The 20216-nt window shown below is 42.1% G+C and overlaps 2 protein-coding genes and 1 pseudogene across 2 annotated transcripts; all 3 read left to right on the top strand.

Annotated features, from left to right (window-relative positions):
* Positions 1 to 3269: 3269 nt before the first annotated feature.
* LOC117042057 (putative olfactory receptor 2B8) lies at positions 3270 to 4237 on the top strand. Its single transcript, XM_033141515.1, has one exon. The coding sequence runs from the start codon at positions 3270 to 3272 to the stop codon at positions 4212 to 4214; it is 945 nt and encodes a 314-aa protein (XP_032997406.1). The 3' UTR covers positions 4215 to 4237.
* A 3768-nt stretch (positions 4238 to 8005) lies between these two features.
* LOC117042359 lies at positions 8006 to 14534 on the top strand (annotated as a pseudogene).
* Positions 14535 to 17142: 2608 nt separating this feature from the next.
* Positions 17143 to 18094, top strand: LOC117042052 (putative olfactory receptor 2B8). The gene has a single exon (XM_033141511.1). It carries the CDS (start codon positions 17143 to 17145, stop codon positions 18085 to 18087), a length of 945 nt encoding a protein of 314 aa, XP_032997402.1. The 3' UTR covers positions 18088 to 18094.
* Positions 18095 to 20216: the final 2122 nt, after the last annotated feature.

Here is a 20216-nt window from a genome sequence, read left to right as displayed (position 1 = left end):
TCTCTCTCTCTCTGCCTGCCTCTCCACACCTGCCTGCATCACTTTGCTTGGCTTTCTTCTGAGCAAGCTCCTTCCATTCTGCCCAGCCTCTCTCCAAAGCCAACTTCTGCCACAGCCTGTGATCTCTGGCCATGGCTTCCAAACCATAAAGGCCTATCCAGAGTGCATCTGTTGATGGGAGCAAAGCCCTAAGACAAGCTGATTGCTCTGGTCTCCTACAAGTAGTAGCAAGACAAAATCCAGAGCAACAGATTCATCCATGGAATAGAAGCAAAAGATGAATCCTTAGTCATCACATGAGAAAAGAACCGGAAGAAGGGATTGTTACGAAGACAGAAGTGAGGTTAGGAAGCGGCCGACCCAGCAAAAGAACAATAACTTTGTACTAGAGTACCAATATACGTGAGATGAAAAGAAGAGCTGAGATTTTTGTCTTTCAATCTATGGGAAGCAGCCTTTACCTTCATGCCGAGGTGAGTACTTTAATTTGCTTTTTTTACTCCTGCCTGAAGTTTCTAGGCCTTGTGGTTTTGCAAAATTTTGTGCCAACAGGCCTTTGCAGCTGCCCCCCCCAAACACTCTTTAATGCATATTTGTTCTGATTTGCGCTCTGAGTGGTCGTACCCACCACCACTTTTAATACTGTTTGTGCCTGCAGAAGCTTTAAGATACAGTAGTCATACTATTTCATAGCAGCGCACATCCTGTAACATGCTGCCGAAATCCTGTAACTTTTTATCACAACGTTCCAGTTTATTTTTGTCCCGTTGCATCTGGACAGCAATAACATGCTAAGAACTGAGGGCTTGTCGACACTTCCGCTTGTCCGTTGCCTAGAAAGAGCAGTTTTCCCCAGGAGAAAGCAGCGGAGCAAGAGGAAGTGTGGACAAGCCCTAAAGCAGGATAAATCCATTACTAATTCCCTATTCCTGTGTCAATAACACGTTGCAGGAGACACATGCAATAAAACACCCATCTAGAAGTGTCCTCTGTTGATTTTTCTTTCTGCACTTCCCTACCCCACAACTTCTTTATACATTCCTGGTTTGAAGTTGCTCCATTCCTTGACTGTATTGTTTCCAGTTGTCTTTTTCTGCACCTACAGAACTGTGGGAGAGTCGGAAACCAGAGCAAAACACAGTTTTCAGTATTTATTATTGTTGTTCGTTGAATTTGTATACTGCCCTTCATCCAAAGATCCCAGGGCAGTTCACAACATAAGAACACAAAATGAGAATACGAAATACATAATAAAACAAAGACAAACCAATAACACCCACACACACACAAAAAAACACATTTAAAAAGCCATAACAAAACCCAAATAAGCCCATGGGTTGAAAGCCTGGCATATTAATCCATGTCATATTAAGTCACTTTGAGATGTTTTATAGGAAGTGATTCACTAATCACCATGCTCCTTTATTTTCAGTCCCTTTCCTAACAATTACTGGCACTGAATTGTTTTGTCTCTCTCTTTTTAATCATTACAGCACACTGATACAATAAGTGAGCTTTCTGATATGGCCCCAGGATATTCTGGGAAAACCTTGGGAGCCCACAGCCCCATTCAGACAGCGTTAGCATGTTTGTGAAATTCAGATCTCTTTGCCCTGCTATGCATCACTTTAGCCTTATGCTGAATTTCACTTCCTCTACTGTTGCCTGTTTAGACAATTTTGGTTTTGGAGCTCTTCAGAATCTGAGATTTTACTATGATGAATAGTTTACTGTCATTATTAGAAAACCTGACTAGTTCAAGTTGCACCCTTGACCTGCTTATGAATCATTTAAGTAAAAGCAGTGACACACACACACACACTTTAGAATACAGTGGTACCTCGACTTACGAATTACTCGACATACGAATTTTTCGACTTACAAATGAACATCCGTTGGCGGTTTTAGATGGGGTTTACTCGACTTACAAATTTTTCCGAATTTTTCGTTTCCAATGCATTCCTATGGGGAAATCGCTTTTTTCGACTTACAGATTTTTCGACCTACGAATGTGCATTCGGAACGGATTAAATTCGTAAGTCAAGGTACCACTGTATTCATTTAAACAACCTTAAAATATCAATTACTTCCCTTCTTCTCTTTCCATTGTTCATTTTGCATACTTTACATAAACTAAACCATTCAGTATTCCATTATTACATACCTCAAAACTTATTTACACTGTTGAATTCATCTTAATGCTGCCAACGTTTTCAAATGTACACAATTTTTACCCATATATTCAATAAACATTTTCCAATCTTCTTTAAACGTATGTTCTTCTTGTTCTCTTATTCTATATGTTAAGTCCGCAGTTTCAATGCAGATCTTGAGGGGGGAAACCAAACCCCACAGCTTTCTTGCCCCCATAAACTGTCAAATTGCATTGCAGACAACTAAGTTCTACTCAAAGTAGAGCCACTGAAATTCATCAGTGGATCTGCTTTGAGTAGGACTAGCAATACAGACAGTTGTCTCCCCTTGATCTCTTGGGTTTTTTTTAACCAGTAACATAATCCATAAGGACAGAGGATCTCAAACTGTGGTGTGCGGATCACCATTGATTCACAAACTTCATTCAGGTGCTCTGTGGTGTTGTTCGTATTAAATATGAATATTGCATAAATATAAATGAATATGAATATGGTATATGGATACACATATAGACATTGTATATGAATAGTTGTATTTTTATTCTATGGAATGCAATTTGTAACACAACATAATAGAATGCCAGAAATTAAAACAATTAAAATGCAATTAAAAATCACACAGCATCTACCTTAGCACTTTACAATTGTCACAACAGGCAGAAAAATAATTAAGGGCTGTTCTCCAACTGGAACGCTCTAACCTACTGAGTCATCAAGCCTACCTAGAGGCACTGAAGGCTGCCTCCATTGCATCCCCATTGTGCTGTCCAAAACAACTTTTCTGGGTATGGAGATGACAGCAGGCCGCTAACTATAACTTGGACCAAAAATTTCGAGGCCAAAACTCAAGTGCCAGTCCAAGTATGGAAGTCCTATGAGAGGTGGTGGACCCTCCTTCCTTGGTGGTTCTTAAGCAGAGGTTGGATGACCATCTGTTGTGGATGCTTTAGTTGAGATTCCTGCACTGCAGGGAGTTGGACTAAATGATCCTCAGGGTCTCTTCCAACTCTGCAGCTCTATGATTCTTGGAGAAAGCACAATCTCCCAGCCAAAAAACTACTGCTTGCATTTGCTGGTTATCTGTGATTCATTAAGGTCTCCTTGATGTTACAGATGATGTACAGGGAAGCATCACAGGAAGAAGGTAACCAAAGCTACCAAGGAGAATTCATCTTAGTGGGAGTGGCTGACTGCCCACGCTTGGAGATGCTGCTGTTTGCCATTATCCTGATCTGCTACGTGATGACCCTGTTGGGAAACACGACCATCATTGTGGTGTCGCGGCTGGACCCCCATCTCCACACCCCCATGTATTTCTTCCTCTGCAACCTCTCCTTCCTTGACCTCTGTTACACTACCAGCCTCGGACCCCGGATGCTGGTGAGTTTCTGGAGGAAAAACAAGTCCATCTCCTATGGCGGCTGTGTGGCTGAGTTGTACATCTCCCTTGCTCTGGGCTCCACAGAATGTGTCCTTTTGGCTTTCATGGCCTATGACCGATATGCCGCAGTCTGCCACCCGCTGCGCTACACTACCATTATGAACCATTCTGTATGTTTCACAATGGCTGCCATCTCCTGGGTTAGTGGCTTCAGCAATTCACTAGTGCAGACGGTGTTGACATTTAGGATTCCACGATGTGGAAACAACCGAATAGACCATTTTTTCTGTGAGGTTCCCGCCTTTATCAAATTGGCCTGTGGGGACACCTCACTCAATGAGGCTGTGCTCTTTTTTGCCACTGTGGTCATCCTTCTGTTACCAGTGGGCCTGATCACCATCTCTTATGCCTACATTGTAGCAGCTGTGTTAAGGATCCGTTCAGCTGAAGGAAGGCAGAAGGCTTTCAACACCTGTGCTTCCCACTTGATCGTGGTGTCACTCTTTTATGGGTCAGCCATCTGCAGTTACGCCCAGCCCCGATCTGGCTACTCCCGTGACCAGGAAAAGATGGTCTCCCTTTTCTATACATTTGTCACCACCATGCTAAATCCACTAATCTACACCCTGAGGAACAAAGAGGTACACAAAGCTCTTGGAAGGGTAATGAAGAGGAATTAACCCCAATGGCTCCCAACTTTATTCAGAAGCTCAGTTTTACCTTTTAATTTTTTTTAAAAAAAATCTCTCATTAATCATCTGTATGATTCCCCTTCCTGTAGGAATCTGTAGCTTTTCTTGGTCCTATATTATTTAATGTTTATTTTGTGAATGTTTTATTGCTGTTTTGATTACTGCAATCTTATTATGCTGTAATAATGTTTTAATGAAATTGTTATAGAAAGTTGGGGTGGAGATGTTGAAAATAAATCTATCTATCTTTCTTTCTTTCTGTTCTGGCCCTTGCTTCTTGACAGAGTACTCAAATTCAAGTTTATGTTTCTACCAAAATATTTTATTCACAGATTACTATGATACATAGGCACCACAGCAGACAGGATATGGTAGTACTGCAGCAGGACATTTATCTTGTATGTAGCTCAAGCCCTCTTTTTTCTCTTTCCCATAACGCCAGAACTTGTGGACCTCAAACGAAGCTGTCAAAAGATAAAAGAAAGTATTTCTCCTCAAAGCGCATACAGTGGTACCTCGGGTTACAGACACTTCAGGTTACAGACTCCGCTAACACAGAAATAGTACCTTGGGTTAAGAACTTTACCTCAGGATGAGAACAGAACTTGTGTGGCAGTGGCGCAGCAGCAGCGGGAGGGCCCTAGCTAAAGTGGTACCTCAGGTTAAGAACGGACCTCCAGAACAAATTAAGTTCTTAACCCGAGGTACCACTGTATATAAATTTTGGTGCTTGCTCCCACAGGAGGCAGTGATGGCCACCAACCTATAAAGCCTTGTCCTCCATGCATTTCTCCAACTCTCTTTTCAAGCTATCATCGTCTACTAGTCACAATGACTACTTTCTACATCCTCTGTCAATACCAGTTTCTAGAAGTTGCAGGAGGATAGAGTGCTCTAGTACTTGGGTCCTGCTTGCTAGTTTTCTGCAGGCATCTGTGAGACGACTAGATGGGCCTCTGGCCTGATCCAATAGGCTCTCGTGTTCTTGATTTGCTCCTAAATTTTCTCTATATTGAATAGATATTTTTAGTGATTACATTTCTGTTTATTGTCAAGAGGTTTTCACCGTCACAGTACACCAAGTGGTGGGTTTTCTCTAATTGCAGAGGGTAGGCCATCTTCTTCCATTTTTGACACTCTAGAATTTGTAAACCAATATTTTCGATTGCAGCATGGTTAAAAACGTTTTCCATTAGGAAATGCTAAAGCATTTTTGGTAGAGTGTTTTTGCTGCTACTCTGGGCTTCTTACCGGCTCATAAAAAGTTGAATAGTTCTTCCCATTTTTTGAAGTAAAGTTTCGCTCACCTTCATTGGTGTATTTGACATCAGTAAATAGGATTTGTGTATGTTCATCTTTATAACTGAATTCCTAGCCATCCAAAAAGTTTCACACATTTCCCCAATTGCTAGATGTTTACTTCTTTCTTTAATTTATTTGTTATGATTAAATATGACTACATATTCCAAATTAGTGGTGGATTTATACCTGGGCATCCACACATATTTGATGTCTTGGAATGTTTCCCCAATGATACGGCAGTATTGCCAACTAGAGGGGTGCTTGTGTGCAGTAACATAACAAAAACAGAAATTAAACTGGAAGGTTTACAGTATAAAAAGTTACAAGATTTCAGCAGGAAGCTACATGGCATGCACAGAAATATGACATGCACAGAAACAAAGCAGCATGTCTACCCCAAATATTTGCAGGTATAAACAGTATTGAAGGTGAGATCACAAAGATAAACAATAACCTGTCTGGATGGCCACTGTGAGAACAGGATGCTGGACTGGTCATTGCCATGATCCATAAAATTCTTATGTTCTTACATATGCAATGTTATGCACAGTCTTTGAGCAGTGAGAGAATCTAGTGGTTCCTGCCTTTACCCAGACCTCCATTTGAAGGTCAGCAGAGACTGGTATCTTTAGAATATATGGTTTTATTTACACATGTATATAACCTGAGCACAGGATGGAGGAGCTCACATCACTAACATCCCACTAGATCTTGCTTCCCCATTTACGTAGTTTCCAGAGCAACCCTAAAGTTCAACTCACAAAGCAAAACATGTCTCTCTCTCCAGTTTACACAACTCAGGATGTTGTTCTTCCATGTACCAGCCAGATAAGGTGGCGACAGGAAGGCAACCCATTTGTTCCTAAGGCACAGAACAGCTTCTTTGGATATGCTAAATCATAGTACAGTGGTACCTCGGTTTACAAACTTAATCCGTTCCAGAAGTCTGTTCTTAAACCGAATACGTTCTTAAACCAGGGGCACTTTGCCTAATGAAGCCTTCCGCCGCCTCCGCCTCCACCGCCGCCGCCCTTCCACCATTCGGCTTCCGTTTATAGACCGAGGTAAAGTTCGCAAACCGGAACACTACTTCTGTGAAGCTTCTTCTGCTAAAGCTCTTCACCCCTAGCCTCTGGACGACAAAAGTCTATCCAAGCCAAAATGGAGTCACAGGCGAGAGAGGTTTCTGGGCGCTTTGCCTTTTGTCCTGAGGTTTCCTTCCCTCCTCTCAGCTTCCACGTCGTTTGCAGCTTCGCTTCATTACGATACCACCACCCCCCCCTTAAACTTTGCTGAGAGAAGGGCGTGTGAGAGCTGGGTGCTTTACAAATGGAGTTTCCCTCATTGAGCGCTTTGCTTTCATCCCTTCCTGGACACCCACCCCCACCCCATTTACCGCTGCATTTTCCTTCCTCCTGAGTTAAATTTCTACACTTTACTTACCCCTCCTGCACACCTTTATTTTATTTTATTTATTTTAACTTTTGTTTGGCGTTTGGTTACCTTTTGGCGTCCGCCACCTTTTGCCTCCCCTACCTCCCAGCTCCCAGCCGTTACTCTCGCGTAGGACAAAACAGGGGGTTCTTTTCCCTTTCCCCTGTGCTAGCTGTATCTCAACAGTGGCAGAAGCTTTAAATCTATAAGGAAGAGGAGTGTGTAGGCAGTGGGTGCATAACAAGGGCTGTGTGCAGTTCTTCCTCCCTCCTCCCAAGGCTTAATTAACCTTTCCTTCATTGATTCCATGGGAGCTTTCGAACTGGGGCGGGGCAGGGGATGCCAGGAGCTTTGCTTGTTTTAAACCCCATCCTCCCTACTGTATAACTGCTAAGTCTCCCCTAATGACCGTTCCCCACATCACAAAGGGGTACGCATTTTGCGTGGTCACGCGCAGCCCCCCTTTGATCACAGAGCAGCACTTGGTAGTTCGGGCTGGCACCACCTTGCCAGGTCAGATACCTGTGCTTTCCGCCTACCACAGTCCAATCCCTCCTGGGGAGGTGTTGCCAGGGGGATTGGCCAGGTAGGAGGAGGGACCACGCAGCACACACAATAGAAGGTGAGACATACCTGGGAAGCAGCAGTCGGCTCCAGATGATTTGATGATTATTTCTTGCTCAGAAATGCGAGGAGAATTAAAAGAGAGAGAGAGAATAAAAAAAAGAATGCGAGGAGAATGAGGAATAGTTTGTGACTGCTGGAAACCACAGCAGGGGAGTGGGGAGAAACCTGTTGCACTCAGGTCCTACTTCCCTTTGGCATCCTGTTGACTCTGTAAGAAAACAATGGACCTTTGTCTTGATCCAACCAGGCTCTTTTTATTTTCTTATGAATCTTCAGACTATAAGCAGGGATGGGTTGAAGGACCTTCCAGAGGAGACACTTGGGGAAGTGAACCCAAATCACAAAATGGCCACCCTCCAGCCCCCTCCATTTCCTAACCATCTGCTGTTCATCATTCTTCTTTGACGTTATAGGCAATGTACAGGAAATCATTGTGGGAAGAAAGTAACCAAAGCTACCAAGGAGAATTAATCTTAGTGGGAGTGGCTGACCGCCCATGCTTGGAGATGTTGCTCTTTGGTCTTGTCCTGATCTGCTACACGATGACCCTGTTGGGAAACACAACCATCATTGAGGTGTCGCGGCTGGACCCCCACCTCCAGACGCCCATGTATTTTTTCCTCAGCAACTTCTCCTTCCTTGACTTCTGTTGCGCAACCAGCGTCGGACCATGGATGCTGGTGAGCTTCTGGAGGAAAAACAAGTCCATCTCTTATGGCGGCTGTGTGGCTGAGTTGTACATCTCCCTTGCTCTGGGCTCCACATAATATGTTCTTTTGCCTGTCATGGCCTATGACCAATGTGCTGCAGTCTGCCACCCGCTGCGCTACACCACCATTATGAGCCGCTCTGCATGTTTCAAAATGGCTGCCTTTGCCTGACTTTGTGACTTCAGTAATTCACTAAGTGCACACAGTGTTGACTGTTCAGCTTCCACGGTGTGGACATAACCAAATAGAAACTTTTTCTGTGAGGCGCCAGCCTTAATCAAATTGGCCTGTGTTGACCCCATACTCAATGAGGCTGAGCTCCTTTCTCCAGGGCGGTTTACCTTCTGCTACCACTGAGTGTCATTATAACCTCTTACAGCTATATAACAGCTGCTGTGTTAAGGATCCGCTCAGCCAAAGGCAGGCAGAAGGCCTTCAGCACCTGTGCTTCCCACTTGATTGTGGTGTCAATCTTTTACGGGTCAGCCATTTGCAGTTTCGTCCAGCCTCCATACACCTACTCCAGGGAGCAGGGCAAGATGATGTCACTCTTTTATACATTTGGTACCACTATCAAGACTGAGACGCGTCATGTGACATCAACTAACAACAGCGATAAAGCCGTCCACCAAGCCATAGCAGATAATACTTAAATGGAATTACCTCCCATTAAATTTTAGTTTAATTTTAATCTAACACGGGATCTGAAATAGTATTGCTAAAAGACGATATTTAAGAAATATTTATACTATGTACTATCGTTTTATTTTCTCTTTTGCTGGTCTATGACCGTGATAAAGATTTATTATTATTATTCTCTAACCCGCGCGGTACCACTATGCTCAATCTACTGATCTACACTCTGAGGAGCAAAGAGATGCACAAAGCTCTTGGAAGAATAATGAGGAAATCAACAACTTGAACCGAATGGCTGCCAACTTTTTTAAAAAAGTTTTTTATTTATACTTTTCAAATTGATACATTTCATTAATTTTACAATCAATTTAACATTTCAAAATTTGACTTCCTTCCCCCTTTTTCTGCAGGTTATTACAATAATCCTGCTAATGTTTTTATGTGTTTACAATTTGTCTGTAAATAATCAATAAACCATTCCCATTCTTTTATAAATAGTTTGTTATTCTTCCAGTAAGTTTCACCATTTCTGCATATTCCATAAGTTTTTGTATCCATTCTTCCTTTACTGGGACTTCTTTCCATTTTGGGGCAAGTAACATTCTTGCAGCTGTAGTAGCATACATAAATAAATTTATATACAATTTTGGTAGTTGTGTCCCTATAATTCCTAAAACAATTTTTTATAAAAAAAATTCTATAAAAGTTATTTTGAACATCATTTTCAATTCATTATATATCATTTCCCAGTAAGTTTTAACCTTACTACAAGACCACCACATATGATAAAAGAACCATCTTTCTCTTTACGTTTCCAACATTTGTTTGATTTAGATTAATATTTTGCCAATTTTCCAACGATATATCATTTTCATAAAATTTTCTCTTAAACCATAACATGCTTAGATTTTATCTCCAAATTCCACAATCGTTCCCATGCTTCCATATCTATATTATGACTTTTATCTATTGCCCAGTGTATCATTGAGGATTTTATTTGCTCATCCTTTGTCTCCCATTCTAATAATATTTTATACATTTTAGACATTACAGTCCAACAGGTCTCTCTCCAATTTTGATATTTGTTCCCCAAACTCTCATATCCTATCTTTATTAAACACTTCGTTCAAATGATGATATTGTAACCATGGTGTCAATTTCCCAGATAATTCCTTCCATTCTTTTAATTTATATTCTCCTCTCTCTTGTTTTAATAAATTTCTATAAGTTGTCCACCCTTCTGTAATGTTCTTTTTCTTTACTGCTATTGCTTTCAGCAGTGAGAGCCATAATGGTGTTCTTACTTCTAGTAAATTCTTGTAACTATCCCACACTCTGTACATTTTTTTTCTAATTATATTGTTTGTAAATCCTTTATGAACATTCACCTTTTTGTACCATAAATAAGTGTGCCAGTCAAAAATATTATCATGACTTTCTAAGTCTAAAATATGTGAATTCTCTAATGTTATGCATTCCTTCAACCAACAAAGACAGGATGCTTCATAATATAATCTCATATCCAGCAGGGAAAAAACCTCCTCTTTCTTTTGCATCTATTAATATTTTATATTTTATCCTCTGTTTTTTCCCTTGCCAGATATATTTAGAAATATATTTTTGTCATGCTCAAAAACAATCTGTCCTGCCGATCATTGGAATCGATTGAAACAGAAATAACATTATTGGCAACACGTTCACCTTTATGGTCAACACTCTGCCTAATAAGGAAAGATTCATTCTGTTCCAAATTTGGAAGAGTGGCTGCCAACTCTAATAATAATGAATCGTCCTTCATTCTATGGTGACTTGCAATGTTGCTTCTGTTCATTTGTTTTTAATGTTTATTTTATGGATGTTTTATTGGTGTTTGGAATATTTCAGTGTTGTAACATTGTGTCGGGCACAATGTAATAATGGCATTATTTTTATAGAAAAGTGAGGTGAAAATGCTGTAAATCAGTGCTCCTGATTAGTGGTCCATGGACCCCAGGGGATCCACGGCACCATTCACATAACAAAGGCTGCCATAGAGATATTAAAAATTTCAAAAGTAAGGGTCCATTTGAAAAGCTGAGGGTCCACAGTCCTCAGTGCCGGATTACCAAATAGGCAGAGTAGTCACCAGCCTATGGGTCCCATGCCCATAGTTTGATCTTCCTTCGAACTAAATCCAGTTCTCTAAATGTGACACCACATGAGGTCTCCTAACAGCTAATTGGAATACTCAGAAGTATCAATATGCAATGAAATGAAAAAATTGTCCAACCAACTTTGAAAGTTTCTGCATAGCTAGTTAATTCAAAGACTTTTGCTCCCTAAGGAGTTAAGTAGTGTTTTCTTTTCCATCCCTTCCCTGGTGCAAGTCACAGCCTCCTTTGGGGCTTTGCTCATGACTGAAGGGTAACATGTAGTTTTACCTTAATTATCAAGTCTGAGTTCTGGGCCTTATGGGGCTTCATGATGGTTCCTCAGAGAGCTGCTGAAGAAGGGGAGAGAGGGCAATTTCCTCCACCTCTCCCATCCTCCTGGATAACATCATAAAATCATTTATCCTGACCCCTGAAGACCCCTTTTGAGATAGAGAGATCATCTTGCTATGGCCATGTAGATGTGCCGGTACCAACAGATAGTATAGGACACAATGCTGAGCCAGAAGAGCCAAAGCGCCGGACTGAATTAGGCAAGCCGACCAGAGTAAGAGATGCGGGGAGCATTTCTCTTTTCCTACCATCATTTACACTGATCGTTATGGAGATGCCTCCAGGTGTAAGAGAATCTGCATCTTTTTCTTTTTCAATCTCCTCCTGCCTCCCCCCCCCTTGACCCTCTCCCCTTCTGATACACATACACACTGCTCTTTCTCTCTGCTTTTTTAAAGAAGATTTGCCATTATTTGATTTCATTCTCTATCTGCTTCGACTAGAGAACAGGAAGGTGTAAAGCAACCTTCTCTTGCATGGTGCCTGACAGGTGGTTTGAATGACAACTGCCATCAACCCCAGTTGACATGGTTAATAGTCAGGGGTGTGTGTGGTTTATTCTGAAGCAGCCTTCCCTTTCCTACCACACCACCCCTCTTTACTGCTCACCCTGCCTGTTGGACTACAACTCCCATCGTCCATCACCATTGGCTAAGGTGTTTGAGGGGATGATGGGAGTAGTAGTCGAACAAAACCCGGCAACTGAAGCATGGAGATTTCTGTATAATACTGAGAAAGCTGGACTAATGTTCTTATTGGCTATAAGGCAATTTCATTACTGCCCAGGCTTCCCCTGATATTTTCCACACAGTACCCTCTTGATGACCTGGACAACGGAGTTGCATCCAGAGTGAGCTATGTGAGAGTTTCCTTGGCCCAAGGTGGAGCCACTTGCTCTCTCAACACAGACTGTCATAGCAGACCAAGAGTCAGGGGTGAGCTAATTCCAAAAATGAGGGGTGCTAAAAGTTCTAACATGACAGGAATTCAAAATATATTTTGGTTAAATTAATACAATTTTGTTTTGCTTGGTAAGTAAAATGGGTGTAAGACTGCATAGATATCATTCAAATTGATTGCCATGTACTTGCAGTTATATATTTTATATGATAATATTAAACTTACTTGGTTTTCCAAAAGTAGTTTATGTGCTTATTCATCAAACATGGACTTACCAAAAAAAATACCCCTCACTGAATAAATTTGCAAAAACTAAGTTTCAACCCTAAAATGACACACCCTAGTAAGGTAGTGTGAGGATTGTCATCTGAGAAAGAAAGGGACCATAAATTATAGGATGGATGGATGAAGAAAATAGAGATGAAATATTGAATACACATTTTTCAGTTCTTGGGACATGGCACTTTTAACAATATGCTGGTGAGTAATTTTCTTGTCTTGTCTTTCCTCCTAAAGTTTCTTTCCCTCACAGCTTTGAGACATGTTCTTGGAAATGTATATGGGGAAAGTGCCAGGGATGGATATTTTAAGATGAAGTTGGGGAACAGATTAAGCATCTTTATGGCGGATTCCTCCTCCTTCCTTAAGTTGATTCTTCTTTTAAATACTGGGGGGGGGGGGGAGCAGCTTTTGCATTTCTGTTACGTGCATTTGCAACTGATGCAATTAGGTTATTCAACCTTTCTTAAGTTTCTCTAAACAGATTTTCCTTCTAAAGGAGGTCTCCAACCCTGCATCATTTTATTGTATACTCTTTGCCTTTACAGTGGTACCTCTGGTTACGAACTTAATTCTTTCCGGAGGTCCGTTCTTAACCTGAAACCATTCTTAACCTGAGGTACCACTTTAGTTAATGGGGCCTCCTGCTGCCGCTGCCACACGATTTCTGTTCTCATCCTGAGGTAAATTTCTTAACCCGAGGTACTACTTCCAGGTTAGCGGAGTCTGTAATCCAAAGTGTTTGTAACCCAAGGTGTTTGTAACCCGAGGTACCACTGTATTTTTAACTGCAAATCTACATTTTTCTGAGATTTGACCACCAGAATAGTACACAGTATTCAAAGTGTGGCTGACCACAGGTTTACATATGAGCATATGGTAGCTGTCACTTTATTTCAATCTAATTATTTTCAACTTTGAATTTGCCTTCTTTTTGTTGTTGTTGTTGTTGTTGTTGTTGCTGCTGCTGCTGCTGCTGCTGCTGCTGCTGTTGTTTAGTCGTTTAGTCGTGTCCGACTCTTTGTGACCCCATGGACCAGAGCATGCAAGGCACTCCAGTCTTCCACTGCCTCCCGCAGTTTGGTCAGACTCATGTTGGTAGCTTCGAGAACACTGTCCAACCATCTCGTCCTCTGTCGTCCCCTTCTCCTTGTGCCCTCCATCTTTCCCAACATCAGGGTCTTTTCCAGGGAGTCTTCTCTTCTCATGAGGTGGCCAAAGTATTGGAGCCTTAGCTTCAGGATCTGTCCTTCCAGTGAGCACTCAGCCCTGATTTCCTTAAGAATGGATAGGTTTGATCTTCTTGCAGTCTGTGGGACTGTCAAGAGTCTCCTCCAGCACCATAATTCAAAAGCATCAATTCTTCGGCGATCAGCACAAAACATTATCATTTTCAGTAAACATTCCAACCCTTACATGTCCTGTTCAGAGCCAAACAACATTTCCCCCTTCTAAAACAGGGGAACCTACTGTATTTTGTGTGAACTAAACTCTTCTGGTATGTTCTAAAGGTAGCACCATCTAGAGCACATTTAAATATTTATTTGAAAATACTTATATACCGTTACTCATAAAAATACCAAAGTGGTTTTCCACAGCTCTGTATAAAAACCATACAATAAAAACTGCAGAGCAGTCTTAAAATCCAAGATCAGCTACGTATTCTCTTTCATTAGCACTATGCCTCCCATCATTCCCGATCATTTCCCATGCTTTCTGGGAGTTGAAGTCCAGTGTTGGCTGTCCCTGTGCTAGAATAACCTGGAGTGAGAATATATGCTCACCCACCCTTCTGCTTGTCTCCTGTGTAGAAAGCATGGGTCCATGTGATTTTCCTCTTGTTCCGTGCTTTCTAGGCAGAGGTTTTGCCTTTGCCCTGCTACTTCCCCCGGAAAGTCCACACTTTAGTGCTAAATCAGAGCACCCTAGTCTTCTGATTGTAACCTGGATTAACTCCTTTTAATCTTGAATACACCCCTGCATTAAGCAATGTAAAAATTAGAAGGTTTTCTCATTGTACACATGGTACATGGGTGATCTCAACCATACCAAGATGCCACTATTGCTCTTGTGCCAGCTGTTTATTGCAGCTCCATTTTGAGTAGGTATTTGGCTATTTATGATTCTCCCTTTTCTAGATAATGGACAGGGAAGAAGGCAATTAGAGCTATGAAGGAGAATTCATCTTACTGGGAGTGGCTGACTGCCCATGCTTGAAGATGTTGCTCTTTGGTCTTATCCTGATGTGCTACACAATGGCCTTGCTGGGCAACACAACCATCATTGTGGTGTCAGGGCTGGACCCCCACTTCCACACCCCCATGTATTTCTTCGTCACCAATCTCTCCATCCTTGATCTTTGCTTCACCACCAGTGTGGGTCACCAGATGTTGGTGAACTTCTGGCAGAAAAGCAAGACCATCAGTTACGGTGCCAGTATGGCCCAGCTCTACATCTTTCTTGCATTGGGCTCCACAGAATGTATTCTTTTGGCAGTCATGCCCTGTGACCACTGTGCTGCTGTCTGCCACCAGCTGTGTTGTTGTTGTTGTTCAGTCGTTCAGTCGTGTCCGACTCTTCGTGACCCCGTGGACAAGAGCACGCCAGGCATGCCTGTCTTTCACTGCTTCCCGCAGTGTTACACTGCCATTATGAGCCACTCCCTGTGCTTCAAAATGGCTGCTTTTGCCTGGATTAGTGGGCTGAGCACTGCAGTGGTGGACGCGGTGATGACTCTTTGGCTCCTGCAGTGACATTGCCTTGAATAGCAGTACATCACCACAAGTGGGGGTGAAGTGCGTCATGTGCATAGCAAGGAGACAAAAAGCAGAGGGGGAGAGAAACCAAATGTGGATCAGTTCCTAGTGAATTTTGTGGTTGTATGGTGATGTGAACCCTTTGACTAAAACTAGTTCTCTAAATGTAACCTCACACAAGGTGTCCAAAGAGCAAATCGGAGTACTCCGAAATATCAATATTCAATGAAATAAATTTATCCGACCAACTTTGAAAGTTCCCATATAGCTAGTTGATTCAAAGACTATTGCTCCCTAAGGAGTTAAGTAGTGTTTTTCCCTAAGCCGTTCCTCATAAGGCATTGTTTCCAGGCCTTTGACCATTTTGGTTGCCCTCTTCTGGACACGTTCCAGCTTGTCAGTATCCTTCTTGAACTGTGGTGCCCAGAACTGGACACAGTACTCCAGGTGAGGTCTGACCAGAGCAGAATATAGTGGTACTATTACCTCCCTTGATCAAAACGCTATACTCCTATTGATGCAGCCCAGAATTGCATTGGCTTTTTTAGCTGCTGCATCACACTGTTGACTCATGTCAAGTTTGTGGTCTACCAAGACTCCTAGATCCTTTTCACATGTACTGCTCTCAAGCCAGGTGTCACCCATCCTGTATTTGTGCCTTTCATTTTTTTTGCCCAAGTGTAGTACTTTACATTTCTCCTTGTTAAAATTCATCTCGTTTGGTTTGGCCCAGTTGTCTAATCTGTTAAGGTCATTTTGAAGTGTGATCATGTCCTCTGGGGTATTAGCCACCCCTCCCAATTTGGTGTCATCTGCAAACTTGATCAGGATGCCCTCAAGCCCATCATCCAAGTCATTGATGAAGATGTTGAATAAGACTGGGCCCAAGACAGAACCCTGTGGCACCCCACTAGTCACTTCTCTCCAGGATGAAGAGGAGCCATTGATGAGCACCCTTTGGGTCCGGTCAGTCAGCCAGTTACAAATCCACTGAATGGTAGCATTGTCTAGCCCACATCTTACCAGCTTCTTTACAAGAATATCATGGGGCACCTTGTCAAAAGCCTTGCTGAAATCAAGATAGGCTATATCCACAGCATTCCCTTCATCTACCAGGCTTGTAATTCTGTCAAAAAATGAGATCAGGTTAGTCTGACATGACTTATTTTTCAGAAACCCATGCTGACTCTTAGTTATCACAGCATTCCTTTCTAGGTGCTCACAGACCGTTTGCTTAATGATCTGCTCTAGAATCTTTCCTGGTATTGATGTCAGGCTGACTGGGCGGTAATTGGAGGGGGGATAGCAATTTCCTCCACCACCTCCCTGCTGGATAACATCGTAAAATCTGACAGTAATCTGGTTTAAATGTTGTTGTTGTTTTTAAAAATAGTAATTACCTTTGGCCCTCCAGATGTTGCTGAACTACAACTCCCATCATCCCAGGCTTTGGCCATGCTTGCTGGGGCTGAACAGAATCGTGCTTCAGCAACATCTAGAGGGCTGAATGTTCCCCATCCCTGCACTAAGCCATGTAAAAATGAGAGTTTTCTCGTTGCACACATGGTTCCTGGTTCATATTCATGCTGCATAGATTCAGAAGCAGTTTGGGTAGAGATTACACTTAACTGGGGCTTAGAGAATGGGGACTAGTCTCATGTCCAAGAATGAGAATCCTTGGGTGATCACAGTCTTGCAACCATGCCACTATTGCTCTTGTGCCAACTGTTTATTCCAGCTCCATTTTGAGTAGGTGTTTTGCTATTTTTGTTACTTCCTTTTCTAGATAATGTACAGGGAAGCATTGTGGGAAGAAGGTAATGAGAGCTATGAAGGAGAATTCATCTTACTGGGAGTGGCTGACCGCCCACGCTTGGAGATGTTGCTCTTTGCCATTATCCTGACCTGCTACATGATGATCCTCTTGGGAAACACAACCATCATTGTGGTGTCACGACTGGACCCCCATCTCCACACCCCCATGTATTTCTTCCTCAGCAACCTCGCCTTCCTTGAGCTCTGTTACACAACCAGCCTTGGACCACAGATGCTGGTGACCTTCTGGAAGAAAAAGAAGTCTATCTCCTATGGTGGCTGTGTGGCTGAACTGTACATCTCCCTTGGTTTGGGCTCCACAGAATGTGTCCTTTTGGCTGTCATGGCCTATGACAGATATGCTGCAGTCTGCCATCCGCTGCGCTACACTACCATTATGAGCCACTCAGTATGTTTCTTAATGGCTGCCATCGCCTGGCTTTTTGGCTTCAGTAATTCACTAGTGCACACAGTGATGACTCTTCGGCTTCCACGGTGTGGAGAGAACCGAATAGACCATTTTTTCTGTGAGGTTCCAGCCTTAATCAAACTGGCCTGTGTTGACGCCTCCTTCAACGAGGCTTTGCTTGTTGGTTTTAGCACAGTGGTCCTTATAGTGCCACTTGGCCTCATTATGGTCTCTTATAGCTATATTGTGGTTGCTGTATTGAGGATCCGCTCAGCAGAGGGCAGGCAGAAGGCCTTCAACACCTGTGCTTCCCACTTGATTGTGGTGTCGCTCGTTTATGGGACGGCCACCTTCAGCTACGTCCAGCCAGCGTCCAACTATTCCCGTGATCAGGGCAAGATGGTTTCCCTTTTCTATACATTTGTTATCACCATGCTCAATCCCCTAATCTATACCCTGAGGAACAAAGAGGTGCACAAAGCTCTAAGAAGACTGACGAAGAGAACTTAACACCAATGTCTCCCAACTCCATGCAGAGGCTGTGTGGTTATATTTTAATAAAAATAAAAATAATCACTGATCACTTATATGGCAACCAGAGCTTTTTATGTTGGATTGCCTGGACTTGATTGTGGTGTCACTCTTTTATGGGATGGCCATTTTCAGTTACCTCCAGTGTGAGAGCCAGTGTGGTGTAGTGGTTAAGAGCGGCAGACTCGTTATCTGGGGAACCGGGTTCGCGTCTCCACTCCTCCACATGCAGCTGCTGGGTGACCTTGGGCTAGTCACACTTCTCTGAAGTCTCTCAGCCCCACTCACCTCACAGAGTGTTTGTTGTGGGGGAGGAAGGGAAAGGAGAATGTGAGCCGCTTTGAGACTCCTTCGGGTAGTGAAAAGCGGGATATCAAATCCAAACTCTTCTTCTTCTTCTTCTCCAACGTCAATCCAGCTACTCCAGGGAAGAATAATGAAGAAATCAACAACATTAATAATAATAAATTGTCCTTCATTCTATGGTGACTTGCAGTGCTGCTTCTATTCGTTGGTTTATATTATATTATATTATATTTTTACGGGTGTTTAATTGGTGTGTAGAATATTTCAGTGTTGTAATTTTGCAATGTAATAATGACATCATTTTTATAGAAAGATGAGGTGGAAATGCTGTAGATCGGTGCTCCCAATTGGTGGTCCTTGGACCCCAGGGGATCCATGGCACCATTCACATAACAAAAGCTGCCAAAGAGATATTTAAAAATTGAAAAGTAAGGGTCTGTGGCTTATCTTTTGAAAAGCAGCAGGTCTGCAGTCCTCAGTGACGGATTACCAAATAGGCAGAGTAGTTGTGAGGTATATGTTGCCTTTCCGTTGTTTTTCTAATTTTAAGGATGCTTTTAGTAATGCTTTTCTATAAAAGCAGGTCTAGAGACCTCATAGCTTTGCCATTTTAAAAGGATGTTTTTAAACAGCTGACCTGCTGGGAGCCTAAAGGGCCCTGCCCTACTGCAGGGCAGAGAGAGCTCCGTTTTTGTTTAGTTTTTTTAATTGCTTAATTTTTTTAAATCAATGTCATTTTAAATTGTGATTGATATTAATGCTGTATTCTTAGTTTTAGATTTTATGATTCATGGGGAAATTGTTTTCCATTTGGTTGTGTACTTTTTGATGTGTTTTATTTATTGTTTATGACTTTTGTTACGCAGGTAATTATGTAAATCTTGTCATGTTGTAAGCCGCCTTGAGCACTGTCTTAACTATGGAAAGGCGGCATACAAATAAAATGAAGAAGAAGATGATGATGACTGCCTGATAGAACTAGTACACATACAATCTGATAAGAGTTGCAAATTAGTAGCATCCTAGTAGAACAAGAGGATGCATGGACTTTGACAAAGTTTGCAAAATTAGCCGAGCTCGTGATAACCACAAATGGCTACAGATAGGTATATACACAATTAGCAAAACTGGTGGTTAGAATGCCTGGAAAGTCATATAGCTTGTGGTTAGGACCCAGAAGCAAAGACCCTCTTACACCTAGGACTAGAACCTTTGGTAAGCAAATTGTGATTTGCGGTTTTAGCTTTATCAGATATGAAACCAGCTTGTGCTCGCATTAAGAACAAATAAAGTGGTTAACACATGTAAATAGGACAGCTTGTGGAAAGAAAATAGATAATCTATGTCAATAGTGGGCTTTTGACCATATCTGTATGATTATTAACAAGGTGAAGTAGGATGGTAATATGTTAATAAGGCGGACGCAATACGCTGTAAACTTTGCACGCCCTTTCCCGGTGGGCGTGTAGAGGAGGGACGTTTGTGCTCGGAGAAAGGATAAAATGTTTGTGACTCCCTGAACGAGGTGTGCCTGCATTGGTCACCTATCTTGAAATGATGTTTTTCTTTCAATAAACTTTTGGTTACTTCACCAATTTTGTTCAGAATTCATTTTACAGGGTCATGGGACATTGTCTTAAGAACCAGTGTGTTTTTTTATATCCCACAGTAGTCACCGGCCTATGGGCCCCATGCCCATAGTTTGATCTCCTCTCGAACTAAATCCAGTTCTCTAAATGTGACACCACATGAGGTCTCCTAACAACTAACTCAGAAATATCAATATGCAATGAAATAAATAT

This window comes from Lacerta agilis, chromosome 2 (assembly GCF_009819535.1).
Source record: "Lacerta agilis isolate rLacAgi1 chromosome 2, rLacAgi1.pri, whole genome shotgun sequence".
Classification (NCBI taxonomy): domain Eukaryota; kingdom Metazoa; phylum Chordata; class Lepidosauria; order Squamata; family Lacertidae; genus Lacerta; species Lacerta agilis.
Note: the sequence above shows the minus strand (reverse complement) of the source record. Positions and strands in the feature narration are given on the sequence as shown.

Coding starts and splice junctions, on each gene's coding strand:
- LOC117042057 (XM_033141515.1), top strand. CDS start 3,270: ATGTACAGGGAAGCATCACAGGAAGAAGGTAACCAAAGCTACCAAGGA.
- LOC117042052 (XM_033141511.1), top strand. CDS start 17,143: ATGTACAGGGAAGCATTGTGGGAAGAAGGTAATGAGAGCTATGAAGGA.